Source organism: Dendrobates tinctorius, unplaced genomic scaffold (assembly GCF_039654945.1).
Source record: "Dendrobates tinctorius isolate UK_male_01 unplaced genomic scaffold, ASM3965494v1 ptg000057l, whole genome shotgun sequence".
In the NCBI taxonomy this organism is placed as follows: domain Eukaryota; kingdom Metazoa; phylum Chordata; class Amphibia; order Anura; family Dendrobatidae; genus Dendrobates; species Dendrobates tinctorius.
Genome location: NW_027361725.1, coordinates 24,261,215 through 24,280,942, shown reverse-complemented (window position 1 = coordinate 24,280,942; position 19,728 = coordinate 24,261,215). Strand labels below are relative to the sequence as shown.

Here is a 19,728-nt window from a genome sequence, read left to right as displayed (position 1 = left end):
TGGGAGCTTCAGGCTGCCAAATGTGCTTCCAGCATCACACAGTGTTTGATGGATTGAGTTTAATTCCCGTCTAAAGTCCAGATCTGCATCAGGTCTGCAGCAAAGTGTACGAACCTAGCGTGGTAAGGCATAATTTCACATGCAGGCCCTATGTACTGAATGGTATATAAAGCTGCAGTTTTGTGCAGTATTCACCTTTCATTCTAGGAAATCTGTCTATACCCCTGTGGTTACTGTAATGGCTGCCACTGCTGGCTGTCGCTAAGCCAGAGTTTTCTCCAGCGACATCTGAATAGAATAGCAAAAACTTCTTGCAAGGGGCCTGTGAGCCCCTACATCTGCTTCTGGGGAACAGCTATTAAGGTGCTCTGCACCTTCCAGCCTAATTTTGACTACAGATGCAAGAGTTCATTGGTCAGACATGTTCTTGAGGAGGAACTGTTTTTTCACACGATTCTTAGCACATCAGATTGGTGGCCCCCACTGTTCAATAAGTGGAAAGGGCAGTAGTGCTCATATGAGTGACATTTTTCAAAGACTTTCAATTTAGCCCATCTTTAGTAGGTAGTGGATGAGAGCAGCACTCGGCTCAATCATTCGGCCTCTCTCCCCATAATTTTAGTGATTGTTGGAATTTCAGCTCCCAAGACCCCAAATTACAGACATGTCACTGTCTTGCCCAAAGACTTGTGAAAGTGTAATTCCATGTTCCTTCAATTCATTCAATTGAAAAATAAATTAACTTTTCAAATGTTATTTATTAAAAATATTAGAGTTGTGTATACAGCACCTATGCAGACCTATGCATCTCCATGGCAAAAGGCAGCAAACGCCTGTGTAGTCTCATTCCACTGTCATGTTTCCTCATATCTGCTATCAATCTGCTCGTTTGTATGTAATGAAGATTTAGTGGACAAATAAAAGGGGATATGACTGAAGCCTCAGACTAGCTGTTTCTATGGGGACACATAGGTCTCCATTGATGCTTTATACACAAAACAGTTGCAAAAGTTTGTAACTGAAAAGTGAAGGTGATCTGTTTGAGAATGGATAGCTCTTGATGCTTACCCTTCTATTGTGTTCTTCTTGTGCAGGTATCTTCAAGAGGTCGGCTATACAGATACAATACTAGATGTTCGGTCACAAAGGGTACGCTCTCTGCTCGGACTATCAGGTTCTGAGCCCAATGGTTCAGTGGAGCCGAAGAACCTAGAACAGATTCTTAATGGGGGAGATGCTTCACTTAAACAAAAGGGACAGGAAAACAAAAGGTATATATGCATGTCCTCCCTCTTGTGTTTATATATCTGCACACAAGCCCTTTATTGTGGAGAAATCATTGCAAACTGAATGTCATTAAAAGCTGTAGATATTTGTAAGCCACACACTTGCATATTTGCATGCACGTGTGTATATGTATATTTGCATACATACATGCATACATTTCAATTAAAATATATATTATACGCACAAATATACACACTACTTTTATGCACACGCCAGTGCAAGTCTATGGGCCCATGGAATAACACGTGCAGCACACGTATGACACCGGTACCAGTTTTCCACTTGCTTGTTTTGTACAGATGTGTGAAGGAGGTCTTTTATATACTGTGGTGTAGTAACCACTGTGTCCGCTAGGGGGCGCTGTGTGGATGGTCCCAGGAGAAAGGATGAATGGCAGAATACGGAATGGCCGTTATGTATCTCAAAGTAGGTGGCTTTGAGATGGAAACTTATGTGTTGATCAGCAGTGATACTGCTGAGGTGCTGCTTTAATGTGTTAGGGAGAAGTCTCCAGGTAACTAGGGAGATGGGCGGGCCAGTTACCTACAAACCCACCCAGGGGGTGTCATAATAAAGTATATGTGTATGAATGCTTGAAGGACCTGTGATGAGGCTGCTGACCCGGTGGGCGTGGCTACGGACCATATAAGGTAACTAGGGTAGGTCACATGTAGAGAGAGCGCATGGATCTGATTGGGCCATGTGGAAGGTCCCGGCAGGCCTATGTGGAGGAAGGTGTGCAACCTTCCTGAAGACCACGTGCTGAGGCTGCGGACCCGGTGAGGCCTGTGCATATTGGCTGTATGTGTGGACTGATAAGCCTCCTGTGTTTGTTTTCGCCTGAGCTAAAGGCTATTCCTTATGTTATGTGCTGGGTTATGGAGCAATAAACCCTATGAACTTTTAAAGGAACGTGCCTCCTGATTGACTCCCGTTGCTCCTGAGCGAGTTGAATCCCTACAATACATACACACACTGTTCTACACCGTTTCATCCCATATTTTTTTTCTTATTTATTTCAATACATTAAATGCTAATAAGAACTCCTTCAAAACTGCAACTCCTCTTGCAAGGAACAAGCTGTCATATGCCTATGTAGAAGTAAAACTAAGAGTCTTGGCTCTTGGAAGAAGGGGACGAACAAATGCAAAAGGGAAAATTTTGTGGTGGAAAGGAGTTACAGATGTACGGTGATCTCTCCCTTCTTTTATATAATTTTTTCCTCCCTTTTTTCCCAGAGCCATGATTCTTTTGAATTTCTCTGACACAACCATATTCTTGTTTTTGCATGGCACCATTCATTTTGCAATTCGGTGTCCTGAAAATCAGTACAAAAAAATTCCAAATGCAATGAGGAAAAACATGCAATTCCGCAATTGGTTTTTGGATTTTATTTTTTACTATATTTTCATAAAAATGACTTGTCAACACGAGTTCCAGGTCAGTACAATTACAATCGTATTTAAAATTAATATTCAAGAAGTCCTGAAGGCAAAGGGTGGAACTTCTCACATCTGAAGGCTTAAACTTGTTAGGTTGGCTTCACATTAGCTTTTGAGTTTGCAGCGTGGTGCTGCGGACTTCTCTCCTGCGTCCGCATGCGGCATTTTGACGTGCCTGCCGAATGCAATATGTTGCATTCTCTTGTGTTCGGTGGGTACGTCAAAACGCTGGACGCATCCGCATACAACGCGTGTCCCTGCGTACCCAATGTTAAAGATAGGTACACAGGATGCATGCAGAAGTAGGCGGAGCTTTAAGGAAAAGTTCGCAGCACCACGCTGCGGACTCAATTGTTAATGTGAACTTAGCCTTACACAACAAAGTTGCGCAAATGATGAACAGGAGGGTGTAATAATTTATGTATTGATTTGTGAATTTCTTTGTAGGAACTCAGGTGATGTACTCGAAACTTTTAATTTCTTAGAAAGCGCAGATGACAGTGATGAAGAGGATGAAGGGGACCTTATAGAAGAGGTCGCAGATGGGAATGACAAACAACGGTTAAACAAAAAGCATAAAGTAAGTTATGGGAGAATGTGAAAACCATTTCTATAACTAAAGTGACCATGTAGGCAGAAAGTGCTTGTCCATCTGAAGGTCATGTCTTAACCATTTTTAAAAGGACCCTGACAGCAGGATCGACACTTGTACACGAATTATATGGCTGCATTTATCTTTTAATGGTGATTACAGGCAAGTCCTTTTGAGTGGAGCAAATTCACAGTATGTCGCGATTGTCACCTTGTTAAAGATCATTCTTCACATGCTCTTGTGAACAGGACTAGTCCAATAGGCATCTGCTACACGTGGTCCAGACTTGTCCAATCTCATCACAGTGCCCCCACTAAGGCATGACTGAGATCCTTGATCCACCCTCCACTGCCGCCCAGGACTTTGATTCCCGCGACTGCTCCTGAACAGCGGGGCTGCAGGCATATGTGCATTGTATCGCTGCCTTGATGCCAAGGCTTGTAGTACAGAGGATGGGAGAATAGTGCCCCCTTGTCATACATCAGCCATTAGCTAATGCTTCAGCTCACAGGCTTGTTCTTGTGGACAATGAATAGATTGTGGGAAAGCTTTTCATCTCAAACTTTTCCTTAAACAGATTGGAAATGAAGGTTTAGCGGCCGAACTTGCTGATGACACAGAGGAAGCATTGAAAGAGTTTGATTTTCTTGTGACCGCAGAAGATGGCGAAGGAGCTGGAGAGGCCAGAAGTTCAGGAGACGGGACTGAGTGGGGTAAGTGTACGTATTCCTTTTTATCTAGTCACTGGGGCTTTACATGGAAAAATTAATAGAACTGACCAGCAAGAATTTGGACTTCAACTTTAAGATTTGACCAAGTTGCTTGAGTCACGGATTCTTGTGTATGTAGTCATTGCTACACCAACTGAGTATATTCTGTTTTATTGGTCATTGACTGCAGAATGCAAATGCAATTTAGATGCCAGTTGTACCTTTTATCAGGGTTGGGTTTTTTGGTAACACTTTTTATTGAAGTCACAAATTAACCCTTTCCATGGACATAACTGTATATCCAGATTGCATGTGACTTCGGGGTTACAGTTACGTCTGATAAAATGGTATAGGAGTTGTGCCCATGCTAAGCTTCTGCTGTGTCCGGTCGGACAGAACACCGCCGGTCTCATTACTTTAACCCCTCTGATGCTGCTGTCAAGAGTGACAGGGGCATGTGAGGAGCTTGAGAAAGGCAAAAAAAAAGAAGAGATTTCCCTATGTGCGCCTGATGGCTGCCTAACTGAAACATTAACAAGCTAGATAATAGGTTTTACAGTGTAATATCAATGTGATCAAAGAACCACAGGTTCAAGTTCCTTTGGGCCATCGCATTGGAAAAAGATGTAAACACAATGGTAAAAAAATAGTTAAACAGCTTCCTGCAACAGTGATCATAGTCATACGTATTCCAAAATCATACAAATAAAAACTACACCTCATTAAGCAAAAACAAGCCCTCGTACAGTTCTGTAGACAGGAAAAGTTAGGCCTACTATAATGCAGCAACCAAAAAAGTATATTTTTTGCAAGTGAAAACATATTAAAATATAGGGTATCACTGTAATCTTCTCAACTAACGGAATAACATAAACCTGTCAATTAAACCTCACACTGAACGCTAAAAGATAACGCTAAAAAAAAATTCCAGGTTTAGTGTTATGTTCATGCTTGTTACCCCAAAAATAATTGAATGGTTATCAAAAAGTTGCACTTACCCAAAAGTGGTACCAGTGAAAAATACACCAGTAAAAAAAAAAAAAAAAAACCTCTTTTAACTCGATCCTGTAAAAAAAAAAAAAAGTTATGGGTGTCAACATATGGTGACCAAATGAAGATTTTTTTTTTGTTTATAAAATAATAAAACATTTCTGTGTACAGAATTATTACAACTTAAAAAAAATAAAATGCGTAAAAATTAAATATTTGTGTTGCTGGGATCATATCAACCCACATAATAAATAGAACATATGTATAGTGAATGGTGTTTAACCCCATACAGACATGTCTTACGTGTACCATGAAGGTCAGTAGCAGTTGTATGGAGCGGGCTCCAGTTTTGAAAAATATGACAAAAACAACACAATTTGATTATCCCACCTTTTTCCCCTTTAGAGATTAATATAATAAAATACACGTGTGGTATTGCCTCGTCCATAAAAGTACGATATAGCCACCTCTCCTTTGCAGTCCCCTGAGGCTGGAATGGCTCCAAATCTGCAAATATAGGAGCCCTGTTCTTCTTTGGGGTATTTTGAAATTGCGATTAAGAGAGATTGTGAGGTGAAGATGGAACGTCAGGAAGAACTTGCGTCTTGTTTTATCAGCATAATGCACCTGCCCATAAGCATTGCCCTACAGAAACTCGGAGATTGGATTTGAGTCTGCCCACATCTGATTGCCTCTTTTTGAAACAAAAAAAAAAATAGATGAAAATTTTACAAAAAAAAACGAGATGGTAATTTTTGCTGTGGAGTCATGGTTTGCAGAACAGGATAACATTTTTTTCTAAAGAATTAGAATTTTTGAGTTGAAAGGTGATCATTTTAAATAAAATAGTATTGCTTTGAAAATCTTGTCATTTTTTCCTATGCTAGGCTAACTTTATATCATTAACTTCTTGTAAATGCCTTAAATGCTTTAAACTCTGAGGCCTGTGCCGTACCCACCTTGCTCGAGGGTCTGTGCCGTGCCTGCCGTAACATTAATCTGGATGCTTTCCGCAGACTCTGGAAACCACTGCAGGGGTCGGGACACTACCAAGTTGATATGGGGGAGTTGAGGTTGACTTTGGCAGTACTGAATAAGCCAATGCAATGCTCTGTCTCTGCTCCCTGTATGATACATGGCAGGATACATTATGCATGGTTAATGTGGTTATACAGTAAAGGATCACAGCGTGTATTTGCATCTTGTTGACGTGACTACTGCTAGAACAGAGCACGCCCCCTGAATAGAGACAGATGTCATGGGGCGGGCAGCTAAGAACAGCCTGCCGCAGGCGACGCCCACTGTTAACGGACTGATACTGAATACAGATGTTGGGGGCGGGCAGTTGGGAACAGCCTGCCACAGACCACGCCCCCTATTATCGGACTGAGACTGAATACAGATATTGGTGGCGGGCAGCTGGGAACAGCCTTCCACAGACCACGCCACCTATTATCGGACTGAGACTGAATACAGATATTGGTGGCGGGCAGTTGGGAACAGCCTGCCACAGACCACGCCCCATATTATCGGACTGAGACTGAATACAGATATTGGGGGCGAGCAGTTGGGAACAGCCTGCCACAGACCACGCCACCTATTATCGGACTGAGACTGAATACAGATATTGGGGACGGGCAGTTGGGAACAGCCTGCCACAGGCCACGCCCCCTATTATAGGACTGAGTAGACGCCCCCTGCTATTAGGAAATTTTCTGTTTCTTATAGGGGTGAACTGCACACTGGTGTGTGACATAGTCCCAGACAGGCGTGGGGAGCAGTGAGGAGCTGCTCCTGTCACTCTGAATTACAAGTGCTATAAAGCGAATTAAAATGCACTGGACATCTCATGTTTATAGTTTGAGGGACAGTGCTAAAATGTTTTATCTCCCAGGAGTACCCTTTTAATATAGTGCAAGCAAGGAGATTGTACTGTGTTTAGTGCTAAAAAGATACTCTTATGTTTTTAAGTAAACTCCTCTTCCTAACCCTCTGACACGCATTTCGCATCGTCTTGTGTAGAATAATCCATACCTGTTGTTGTCCACATATGATTTATCTATTGCTGTTTTACCCCTGCGTTAATCCTTTTGCATATCAAATCTGCAGCACTGTTCAATTTACACAGCAGATTTTCTTTGCAGCATGTTGAGGTTTCTTAAATGGGATATCCAAGTCAGTAAAGAAAAAAAAAATTGCCTAAGCATTAGCAGGCATGTAGTTGCTAACAAAGGCAACTCCTGCTGGAGATTTAGCTGCTCACCTTCAACAGAGCAGCAGTTTTCCGTTGATAGAGCGGGACCAACAGCATAAAGCTGATTGACAGCTGACTTCCGCCAGTTAGGCAGCTTTGGTGTCAGCTGTCAATCAGCATAACACCAATAGTCATGCCCTGTCAACAGGAAAAAAAATTGCCGCTCTGTTATCATCAACGTATGTTTGTGGACCGCTCGTTGTCAGCGGGAAACGGTGATGGGCACACCTGTCAAGTAGGTACCATGTAGGCATATTTATTTTTGTTTTTTTATGTCCCCGGTATCACCTTTTAAAGATTTATGCAGCAGAACTTCTGTCTGGAGACTTGGTCATGTGTTAAACACAAAGTTTGCCGCTTATTGGTGTAGGCCAAGCATACTTGACCATTTCCATAGGGAGATGCAGCTTCTCTCCCATTGAAACAGAGGATCTTAGTGAGGCTGATTTTCCTCTTCCTCCATGGCCTCTTCAATTGGTGAACCATCAAGAGGCCTTCCATCCCAGTTTATATAGCCCGCTACACAGGACGTTTAGTACAATTCTTATTTTTCATCCTGTTACTGGTAATAACTGGGCTCAGTAACATGTTTCTTGAGTCTTTAAGCGGCAACTTTCCAGTCTGTCTAAGGCGAAATAGTTTGCATTACTGTGTGCAGAACATTCTTCTCATGCATTGTTTGCATTGCATTTGGCCCACACCATCCTTTGTCACTGGTGTGGTGGGGGATTCTGTTGTCCCAGTGTGGACACAGTGATTTAGCTTGTGGAAAAACATTCACCATACATAACGCGTAGAAAAACAATATGCCATTATCTTTTTACCTTATTTATCATATTTGACTGTTCCCTTTAGTTGTAAGCACATAAGCAGCCTGGGAGGATCACAATGCTAAAAAAAAAGTGTCTAACACAGGTCTGCAAAAAAAAAAATTTTCAAGAGCTGTTTTGGTTATTCCATGTAATCTTTGTTTTTGAGTGCGCTGAATCCGAAAATGACCTCCGTTTTGTCATAGGACATCACGTTTTCTGACAATTTAAGTAACTATGTTAAATAAGACAATACCTCAAAATAAATGAAAATACTCATAAAATTAATTTTTTATTACATATGTTTCATGAAAATCATTTTTTTAACTGCAATGAGCTCACTAACACACACTAAAATCGATTCTTCTTCCCCGTGAGGCTTCCCTTGGTACATTTACGCTTGTGAGTAGCATCTGTAATGTCTCTCTGAAGCGTCCAACAGTAGTCTGCCATCATTGTAATGCTCCAGCTTCCCTGGTATCTTCTTTCCATCTCTTTAATGTCCTGGTGGAATCGTTCACCTTGCTCTTCACTCACAGCTCCCAAATTTTCAGGAAAGTTGTCAAGGTGGTAATGGAGGAAATGCACTTTCAAACTCATCAGGCAACCTAAAGCTTGAAATGCTTTCAGCATTCGTCCGACGATTTTTTTGTAGTCATGGTCTTTGTTATTGCCTAAAAATTTCTCTACGACCTCTTTAAATGCATTCCACCCTTCTTTTTGAGGATGCGTCATGGTATTGATAAACTCTTGATCAGCTATAAGCCTTCTAATGTCTGGTCCGACAAACACACATTCCTTCAATTTTGCCTCCGAGAGGCCTGGAAACTTGGTGACCAAGTATTTGAAGCATTCTCCATCTTTTGGAAGTGATTTTACGAATTGCTTCATCAATCCCAATTTGATGTGGAGAGGTGGTAGAAGAACTTTATGGGGAGGAACTAAAGTTTCTCGGAGGACATTTTTTTTCAACAACTATGAGCACCCTCGGCTGCCAATTCTTCTTGATCCAGTGATTTTGTCGGTCTCGACTGTCCCATAGACACAGAAAACAAGGGTATTTGGTATACCCATCTTGTTGCCCGAGCAGCATGTACAAGACTTTCAAATCCCCGCACACTTGCCAACCGTGGTCTTCATATTTAAGTTTACGAAGAACTAATTCCAAGTTCTCGTAGGTTTCCTTGAGATGTACGGCATGACCTACAGGGATGGAAGCATAAAAACCGCCATTGTGGAGTAAAACTGCTTTGAGACTTCTTTTTGAAGAATCTATAAAAAGACGCCATTGCGCTGAATCATATTGGATTTTGAATTGACCCATCAAACCTTCGACATCGATGCAATAAACCAACTTATCTTCCTGGGCAAAGCAAGGAACGAACTCGTCTTCACGATGTCTGAACCATGAAAAAAACACTCCTGGCAACAATAAATTCTTGCTTTTGAGCCTTGATCCGAGTAACTCAGTGGCATCTTTGGGAAGATTCAAGTCTTCTTACCAAATCATTCATCTCCTCCTGGGAAAACAATTTTGGTCTTGTATCATCTTCAAAGTCAGAACATGATTCATCATCTGGTTCAGGTATGACTCCACCTTCATCGGAGCTAGGTATCTCTTCCAAGGTAGCAGGGGCCTTGGGTACTGGTATATCTGTGCCATGGGGGATGGGACGAATTGCTGAGTGAATATTGGGGTATGAAATGGAATGCTTCCATTTTGAATTATAACCTTTCACATCGCATGAACAAAAGTAACAATCGTCACTATGGTTCTTTTGCTCTCGCCATACCATAGGAATCCCATAACGGAAAGCTTTTTTCTTACCCTTGAACCAATTTCGGAGGTCCTCAACACACCATTTGCATACTTTGAGGCGCCCAAGCTTTATCTTGATCTCCAAGCTTTAGTCTGAAATATGCGAAGTATACTTTTTTCACAAAGTCTGTAATATTCAGCTGTTGCTTCAACACTGTATATTCACCACAAATGTAACAGAAACTGTAAGGCGAATTAATACACTTCCGCTGAGCCATAATGCTAATTTTGGGAAACACGGTTGAATATGACGAGCTAACACGAACTGAGATTAAAAAGTGTGAACAGGTGAGAACCAAGATAAAACAATTGAAACAAGCCCGGGCATGTCAGAGCCCGCTCCTTCAGCTTGCAACATGTTGATGCTGGTTTCATTAGCTCACTCTGCAAGTTCTTTTCTTTGAAAGTTATATTTTTTTGGCATTGTATATCTTCAATGCATTGATGTGAATTAATAGTAATGTTGACTTTCAAAACCCTAAGATAAAAAAAAAAAAATTGAGAAAAACTTACTAAATTTGAAGAGAATTTTGCATTTTGTGGCAAATCTTGACGTCCAGGATTTTTTTCAATATTTTTTTCGTTTTCAGCACACCAAAATACATGGAAATTAGATGAAAACAATCAAACAGCTTTTTAGTCGCAGACCTGTGGAATGAATGTGAGAGATTAGATTGAAATTAAATCCTGCAGAAAGGTGTTTTTTTTAACTTTTTTTAATTATTTTTTTTAGGTCCTGTTCACACTGGCTGCAAGGCTTATATTTTTGGCGAATCCATGAGTAAATCATTCAGTTTGTTTTATATTTATTTATTTTTTTATTTAAACCAACATTACCTTTTAACCTTCAAAAAACTGTTTGAGATCTGACTGAGAAATCAAATCATACATGTGTGGACAGAACCTTTAGCAAGCTTGCCCTTGTTCATTCTTTGTTTCCTTTTTGAGCAGGATATCTAGTAGGGGACCTGACTTTTTTTTTCTCTATCGCTTCATTGGGGGACACAGGAAACCATAGATGTATGTTGCTGCCACCACTAGGAGGCTGCCACTATGCAGAAAAAAAAGTTAGCTCCTCCTCCGCAGTGTACACCACACCGACAGGAAGTAGGATGTTCAATTTAGCTTAGTGTCAGTAGGAGGTGGACACGGGTCTTTCATTAGACCCTTATCTACCTCAATGTGCATTGTTCCTTTTCAGGTACCAGGAGGGATAAAGTGTAAAAGCTCACAACTGTACTCCCACAAAGAGACTGAGTACGACGTGTACTACCATCCCATATCCTCATACGTCTAGCCGGCAGGACCCAAACCCCTAGCACAGAAGCGTGCTTAGGTGATCCAGACCTGGTCCTGGCCCTTCGTCTCCCAACTACTCGCCCACCAGAGCCTGTTAGTTGGATGAGATGTGACGTCCTGCAACATGTTTTCGGACGTCTGACACTACAGGGAGGAGAGGTAAACACCGCATAAGAAGATAGGTAAAGAAGAGGAAATCCCCCATTCAGCAGAAAAGGCGAAGGTGGGCAGCAGCCTGCTCTCCTCAGCTTGGGTCTCCCGCCCCACCGCTTCCCCCCCGCACCCGACTACCTTTCTGGTAGGATCCAGGTGATAACTCCAGAATTTTTCGGGCCTCCGCGCCACCCCCCCCCCCCCCCCCCCCCTTCGTCGGCGGTCTCCTGGGTCTAATCTAGGCCCCGGCTTCAATTGCGGCCTAGTCCTCGGTAGCCAGCCCCCCGTCCTCACGTTTCGGGCGGGCTTTTTTCCCGCCCGTCTTCCCTCAGCCGCTCCCTGCACCCAGTGCAAGCTCCACCCTCCGTCCGGCCTCCCTTGCGGCGCAGAGAGAATATCCTTCGCCGCCATCTTTCTGTCCCCAGAGCTGACGGTTGACTCTGCCCCTGTTCAGGCTGTGCAGAGTGGAGTTGTGCACAGTGCGCCCTTGTCTAAGGCGGGTAGGTGGGGGCCCTGAGCGGTCATATTGGTGTGAGCACACCGGTAATGACTCTGTCCTGCCTGCGGTCAGCGCGTTCCTCGTCACCCCTCAGTTTTGCTCCTCTTCTCTCACTTGCAAAATGAGATGTCTTCCTGGACCTCGGCATCCTCCCTGCGTCTGCATCCACCACAGCGGTCATATTCTCCCAGCGTGGGACACGGTTAGTGCCTTCAACGGACAGGACCAGCTGTTTCCTCCCTATCTCCCCTCAGCCGAATCAGATACAATGCGGAGTATAAGCCGCTCATAGTAAAATTAAGCAGGGCCACACTTTCCGCAGGTCCAGTGATGGAGCAGAGGAGGATCCATCTTGGCTATTGCGTCTCATGTGAAATGTGCTATAGTCGTACAGTCCCTGGAGCAGTACAGTCACTAGTGTAATGGTTTTCTGGAGCCCTACTGTCTCTGAAGTGATTGTACTTTTGTACTGTACATTCACTGACGTAATAGTACTCTAGAATCGTGTATTTTCCTGGCGTAATTGTAATCTTCTGCCGCACGATCTCTAGTGCATCAGTATGTCTGGCATAGCACACAGAGGCTTGGAGAGCCACACTGCTGTCTTCTGTATTTGCCGCATGGCGTTGGCCTGGTAGGAGGTTTCACTCGCACGTTTTTTCATCGGAGATCTGATTGTCACACGGCTGTTGTGTTTTCGGCCATTGCAGATATGTACCTTGATTTCAGCAGAGCAACACTCAACCATTGCTTCACACATAAAGGTGCTAGAGCCCTGGCATAGCATTTGTTCCCATATCTACTGCTCACAGGCACTCGCCCTTCCTTTTTTCTGCAGCCCCCTCCGGACGCTGGCTTCATATTGCTCTAAGCAGAATAATGTGCGGCTTCTATCTCTTCACGTCTGCAGTGTTTGGACTGGCCTTCCAGCTGGATAGAAGTTCGTGCTACCTGGCAGTTGTCTACTGTGGTTCAGTGGATAAAGAAGCTGACCACAACTCGCTGGTCCGGAGGTTGAAACCATAGCACACAACAGAGTGGAGTTAGTCTCTTTCTGATCCCAGGCCTAATGTTCTACCGTCAGAAGAATTGACTGGTCAGAATCTACTACAGTCTTCGTAGTACAGCTTACTAGACGTGAAGATGTTATTCTACCTAATGTCGTCAGGTATCCAGACCTAGACCGCAACACAGAAGCCGTTATTCTGCCTAATGCCGTCAGGTTTTCAGACCTAGACCGCTACACAGAAGCAGTTATTCTGCGTAATGCCGTCAGGTACCCAGTCCTTGACCGCAACCCAGAAGCCGTTATTCTATCTAATGTCATCAGGTATCCAGACCTAGACTGCACCGCAACACAGAAATGGCTGTTTCCTATTCCCTTCTCCGGGTTCTCTCCACGCTGATTTGTTCACAGGATACTTAGAGCCGATGGCAGCTCTATTTCCGCTATACAGGCTTCAGAAGCACCACCTTCCAGGTACAGTAGTTCAAACGGCCGTATTACTGTGGAGACGTGTCTGGGGTTGACTGCTTTAGTGGTACTGGTGTTCTGTACCGTATTCAGGTGAGTTAGACGCTCTCGCCTTCAGGTTCCTCGCGCTCTTTTGCAGCAGTATTATATCTCTTATCAAGAACTTGGATAGACCTCTACCAGACATGTTTATTCAATACATGCCATCTTTCTGGTGACTCAGACGTACCCGAGGTCTGTCTACTACACCAGTCTGGCTCTACTGTCCCATTTCAGGTGAGTCAGGAGCGTCCTCTTTCGCATTCATCTGGGTCCTTTGCAGCTTTTGCCTAAGCTCCCGTCTAATCACCACTCGTGAGGTGCCGGCATTTATTGCTCCTGACGGGCTGCAGCTGCGGTTAAAACACACCTTTCAGATGCATATTTCATTGTTAACATCTGTGGTTTGTTAACAGTTAAACGTAAGCACTACCATGTCCAAACGGAGCGGATCTCTGTACCACAGAGCCGATCTCGGTAGCAACATAACTTGATTCTCCACCCTCAGGTGGCTCAGACACTCTCGTGTCAGGTACGGATGGTCGCTGTTTTACTGCGGCATGCTCTGGACCCTATGTGCAAGTTGCCCCACAGGAGTTTTTGCCACACCTTCTGATCAGTTTACAGTACTGTCCGCAGGCTATCTTTACTGCAGGTGTTACGTCTGTCTTTAATGTTTGGCCAATAGTAGTTTATAAGTTCTAGTCTGTCCTAAGGGCCTTCGAGCTACCACAATGCCTAAGCTCCTTATCTGTCGGAACTTATTCTTTCTTACAGACGCCGGGTAAAGCCTCCAGCAGCTCAGACAGGTAACTTCTGACAGTGACTGGAAAATGTTTCCCACCACAGACAAGAGTGGAATCTGACTCTGCGCAAGCATCGACCAGGGTAGAAAGCTGCTCCAGTCTTGGATCCAAGGATGAGTCTGGTGATAACGCGTTTCTTCCTTCAGCTAGAATTGTATCTTTTCCCTGTTATCCTCGGGCGTGTTGTCTTAGACTTAGGTAAGCGGGTCTACTCACCACAATCCCCTCCCTGCTCCAGAGGGTCCAGGATGGATTTGGTCGTTTACATCGTCATACGGATTGACCTGCCTTTCGTCAGCCTAGTTGTCCTCTGGGGTCTATTTTATCTACCTAGAGCCAGCTTTCCTTACAGTTGACATAGTCCATGTTTTGCATGGATTTCCTTGCTCGACTAATCTCTTTTCTAAGTCCAGCTGGACTATTTTTTCCATATCCACCCTCATCCCTGAATGATGGGTTTATCTTCCCTTTGATCTCAAAGTAATCCAGTAGCCTTCGTTCTACCTGCCTAGTCGAGCAATCTGTTGTCTCTTCATAGCCATCCTGAGCCTACATCGTGGCGATGAGATCCAGGTTATTCCCAGGTGCCATCCAGTACGTTTCCAGTGTTCGACTCTTTAGCAGGTTCCCAGTGACCCGCTCTCAGATTCTGTCATTTTCTCACAGAACGGACTTCAGCCGTTTCCAAACAAGGGGACGCCTCGGTATATCTTTTTTCCCAAGTGCTTCGCAAAATTGGATTACTTCTGCAGCAGCGAACCCTCCGGTTCCAAGTTTTCCACCACTATGGTCCTTCCTCTCCCAGGAGTGCATCCCTCAGGGATGCCAACGGCAAATTCACACAGTAGTTGCCAAAATTCTATAGCCGCGTGGCCTAGCTTGCTCATCAGAGCATTCTTTCTGGACACCAGTCGGAAGATTTGACGGTCCTCACTGTTCAAAAAAATTTTCTTGCATGGAGACATGGGTTTTCGCCTATCGTTCCTATCTAAGGTTCCATTTGGCTTTCGGTTTCACGAAAGAAATTATCCCCAAAGAAGTCCCTCACCAACTTTCCGTTCTTTCCATGTGGCTCCAATAGACCAAATCATTGATGAGGTCACCGGAAGGACAAGCGCTCTCCTTCCTCAGGCTAAACCTCGTCATTCTTCAGCGCTTTTTTCCTCAGCGTGACTTTGGGGATCTAGGTTTGAGTCCATACTTGTTTTTCTCAGGAAGAAATTTTCTTCGTTCAGCATTTGCCTTCTGTAAATCGCATGATTTTCCCTTGTTCCATGAAGCTCTTATCCAGGTCCTGATTTCTTCAGGACTTTGGCGATATCTGCGCTTGCAACGGACGGGTTCCTTTTCCTTCCAGTTGGTAGCCTGTCCTTTCAGACTCTCAACCACCCTTGGGGTCTCACAGAGCCTGTAGCAGCTGTGGTGCACTTCCTGTGGATCAAGGGTCCACTCTCCATCATTCTGATTTACCTTTTCGTCCGCCTCAAAATTTTACTTCGTGATGCTCTCGCATCAGGCTACCTTGCCACCACAACGGTACTTATCAAGCTCCGGCTTGAAGTGTACTGGTCCTCTGGCCTCCAGGTCAGCGTCTGCTCGTGGAATCTGGTCGGCATTAGTAGGGTTGCCGGCTCAGAAAGGACTGCGTTCTTTTGAGTATGATGCACCCTGCCAGGGCAGTGTGTGTCCTCCTGGCGGTACTCTTTGGGCCTTCGTCTGGCACCTCTGCAGTGCGATGATTTGTCCTCCACAGGTCCATGAGGTTTTCTTCAGAGCCCATGCCTAGCTTCGGCAAGTGCTGGTCGGGGTAAAAGACCTCGCAGGTGACCTTGCAGGTGACGAGGGTGACTTCCTCGTCCTGATTGGAGTTGTTTGCTGTTCCCTCCCCTTGGGGGACTGCTTTGGGATGTCCCATGGTTTCCTGTGTCCCCCAATGAAGCGATAGAGAAAACAGGATTTTTAGTTGCTTACCGTAAAATCTGTTTCTCTGAGCCTTAATTGGGGGACACAGCACCCTCCCAAGTTGAACAGCTCGGTTGCTGCATAATATTGTTACAGTGTGGATTTGTGTTTTCTGTGTTTTTATCTCGGCTACAGATTATTTCTCCTACTACTTTCTCACTGACTGAACATCCTACTTCCTGTCTGTGGGGTGTACACTACGGAGGAGGAGCTAACTTTTTTTCTGCATAGTGGCAGCAGCATACACCCATGGATTCTTGTGTCCCCCAATGAAGGCTCAGCAGTCCTTTATTTTAACAGTTTCAGAGCTATGGACCTTTTTATTTTTAGATTTTTTTTTTTGAAGTGGGTGTGGTTCACTTGATCCTCTGGGGCGTGTCTTTAGGCTGCTTTGCAAAATTACCTTCTGATCCACGCCCCGTTCATAAAGACCATAAAAATTTGCACTAAATGAAAGGCTTTTATCTCTGGACCTGTGTGGGGGATTTAAAAAATAAATAAATAAATAAAAAAATCGGGAACAGCGGGAATAAAAATAAGAGTGAAATCTAGACACTTAGCACCTGGTGACAGGCATACTTCATAGAGAACATGCCACATTAGATTGATGTATTAGAAAAAGGATGTCTGTGATATTACTAGGTACATTTAAACCCACTAATTGTCCGCCACTGTGACACCTGGGTTCCTGGTTTTACAGCGCCTGTGACATGTTAGTGTCAGCAACAAGTTAGGTTCCTTATTGGAGCTGCTGAGCGGGATCAGAGGGGATCGGAGAAGCACAATTCTTTTCTATGCCCTCCTCATGGTCGACACGTTGCGCACCATTATACTGGATGTACTTGCACTCAGTACTGCAGCTGACATCACAGTAATGTTATAATCTAATATAAAGACATTCATCTTGGTGACTGCTTCTCTTTAAACCTTTGACTTAAGAAAATAAAAAGACTAAGTGCTTGTGTCACATAAAAATACTGTATGTTCACCCTGAAATGGGGTAAATGACAGCACTGATGTGTTATGCTTTTACTAAACTGTGTGTCTGTAACTTACTAATGAAAAGCATTTCCCTGGACGTTCATACCGTTTCTTAGAGATCCTGTCATAATGGCAGACTTTTACATTGGACCATCAGTGATTCCCTTATGAGGGTTATGTTAGCCAGTGTAATTACACCCACTTAATAACCCACCCTCAAACTTACCTCCCCCAAAAGTGCAAGGAATGGAGACAGCCACCAAAACCACCAGATGTAGCATGTGATGGCGATGATGGATCATGTGTCATGCACTCAAAAGCTCCTTCTTTTTGAGCCCTCATTTGGAAAAACTAGTTTACAGGGTGTAATTGTACAATCCTTCTGGGGTCCGTACTGTAACGGTCGTAGTGACAGATTCTCTGTAAGGCTTCGTTCACACTTCTGTTTTCATTTTCTCATCAACTCATTAAGGAGATTTGTCAACTTGGATGAATTCTGACATCCAATATTTTTTCCCATAAGTTTTTTTTCCTTAAAAAATTATCCTGACAGTTTGTCTTTAAAGACACGTAATGGGACTGTAATACTGACTATATTGATGCCTTTGGTGAAAAAATCTGCTTTGCCGTTCTTCTGTATTTGGCATTTGATGTTTTCTGCTAATTAGATTTTGATGCACTGGGTTTTCTCCTCTGACTGACTGATTCCTCGGCCTCTCCGGTCTGTGATTCCCCGGCTCCTCCGCCTGCCTCCTGTCTGTGATTCCTCAGGCCCCTCCACCTGCCTCCAGTCTGTGATTCCCCAGGCCCCTCCACCTGCCTCCAGTCTGTGATTCACCAGGCCCCTCTGCCTGCCTCCTGTCTGATTCCCCGGCCCCTCCGCCTGCCTTCGGTCTGTGATTCCTCAGGCCCCTCCGCCTTCCTCCGGTCTGTGATTCCCCAGGACCCTCCGCCTGCCTCTTGTCTATGATTCCCGAGCCCCTCTGCCTGCCTTCGGTCTTTGGTTCCCTGAGCCCCTCTGCCTGCCTTCGGTCTTTGATTCCCTGAGCCCCTCTGCCTGCCTTCGGTCTTTGATTCTCTGAGCCCCTCTGCCTGCCTTTGGTCTGAGATTCCCCGGGCCCCTCTGCCTGCCTCTGGTCTGAGATTCCCCGGGCCCCTCTGCCTGCCTCTGGTCTGAGATTCCCCGGGCCCCTCTGCCTGCCTCTGGTCTGAGATTCCCCGGGCCCCTCTGCCTGCCTCTGGTCTGAGATTCCCCGGGCCCCTCTGCCTGCCTCTGGTCTGAGATTCCCCGGGCCCCTCTGCCTGCCTCTGGTCTGAGATTCCCCGGGCCCCTCTGCCTGCCTCTGGTCTGAGATTCCCCGGGCCCCTCTGCCTGCCTCTGGTCTGAGATTCCCCGGGCCCCTCCGCCTGCCTCCGGTCTGTGATCCCCCGGCCCCTCTGTCTGCTTCGGGTCTATGATTCCTTGGCCCCTCTGTCTGCCTCCGGTCTGTGATTCCCGGCCCCTCTGCCTGCCTCCTGTCTGATTCCCCAGCCCCTCTGCCTGCCTCCTGTCTGATTCCCCAGCCCCTCTGCCTGCCTCCTGTCTGATTCCCCAGCCCCTCCGCCTGCCTCCTGTCTGATTCCCCAGCCCCTCCGCCTGCCTCCGGTCTGTGATTCCTCAGGCCCCTCCGCCTTCCTCCGGTCTTTGATTCCCCGGGCCCCTCCGCCTGCCTCCTGTCTATGATTCCCGAGCCCCTCTGCCTGCCTTCAGTCTTTGATTCCCTGAGCCCCTCTGCCTGCCTTCAGTCTTTGATTCCCTGAGCCCCTCTGCCTGCCTCCGGTCTGTGATTCCTCGGGCCCCTCCGCCTGCCCTCCGGTCTGTGATTCCCCGGGCCCCTCCGCCTGCCCTCCGGTCTGTGATTCCCCGGGCCCCTCCGCCTGCCCTCCGGTCTGCGATTCCCCAGGCCCCTCCGCCTGCCTCCGGTATGTGATCTCCGCAGTGACCTGTCATTCACAGACTGAAGCCAGGTGGAGGGATACGGGGATTGACAGGGAGATGAAGACCCTGTGTGCAGTCCAGCCCCTGTGCACCAAGATCTCATTAGCACAAAACGTCAAATGGTGATTAAAGATGAACCCCAAAGCGGATTTCTTGACAAAAGGTAATAATTTAAACAGTATTACAGTCAGGTCTTTATTTTGCATTACAAAATTGTGCTGACAGGTTGGTTTAAAGTTCTTCAGAACACTTTTTTTTTTTTTTTTCGGATCAGGTGTCCAATCCACCAACCTGTCTCACACTGGTTTGAAAATACGTAAAATTGGTGATACTCTCCTCACCCATTCCTACTTGCTTATCTCCACTGGTTTCTCTTGCCTGGCCTGGACACGTGAGCCATCAGTAAATCACTGGCTAAGGCGGGTGGCCAGTGATAGTGAGCATTTCATGTATGTCGATACCTGCATTCAACTTATAACACAACATAAAACATGTAATCTGGGAGTAGATACAAATTCACAAAGATGCATCAGCTTGTAAGATACAGATCTGGTAATCCCATGAAAACACTAGTGTGAACTCTGGCCAGCAATCCTAGGTGAATGAATTAAAGGTACTAACACGTTAATGAGAT

General features: G+C 45.1%; 1 protein-coding gene across 9 annotated transcripts in view; it reads left to right on the top strand.

Moving 5' to 3' along the window:
* The window catches only part of STRN3 (striatin 3), a 66,931-nt gene that overhangs the window by 20,130 nt on the left and 27,073 nt on the right, over positions 1-19,728 (top strand). For 5 of the 9 annotated variants that reach the window (XM_073577815.1, XM_073577821.1, XM_073577818.1 and 2 more), the window contains exons 5-7: positions 1,095-1,271; positions 3,177-3,309; positions 3,899-4,034. In XM_073577815.1, coding sequence (XP_073433916.1) covers positions 1,095-1,271; positions 3,177-3,309; positions 3,899-4,034 — 446 coding nt within the window. Of the gene's footprint in view, positions 1-1,094; positions 1,272-3,176; positions 3,310-3,898; positions 4,041-19,728 lie in introns of all 9 variants that reach the window. The other 4 variants (XM_073577816.1, XM_073577817.1, XM_073577814.1 and 1 more) reach the window with 1 other exon arrangement.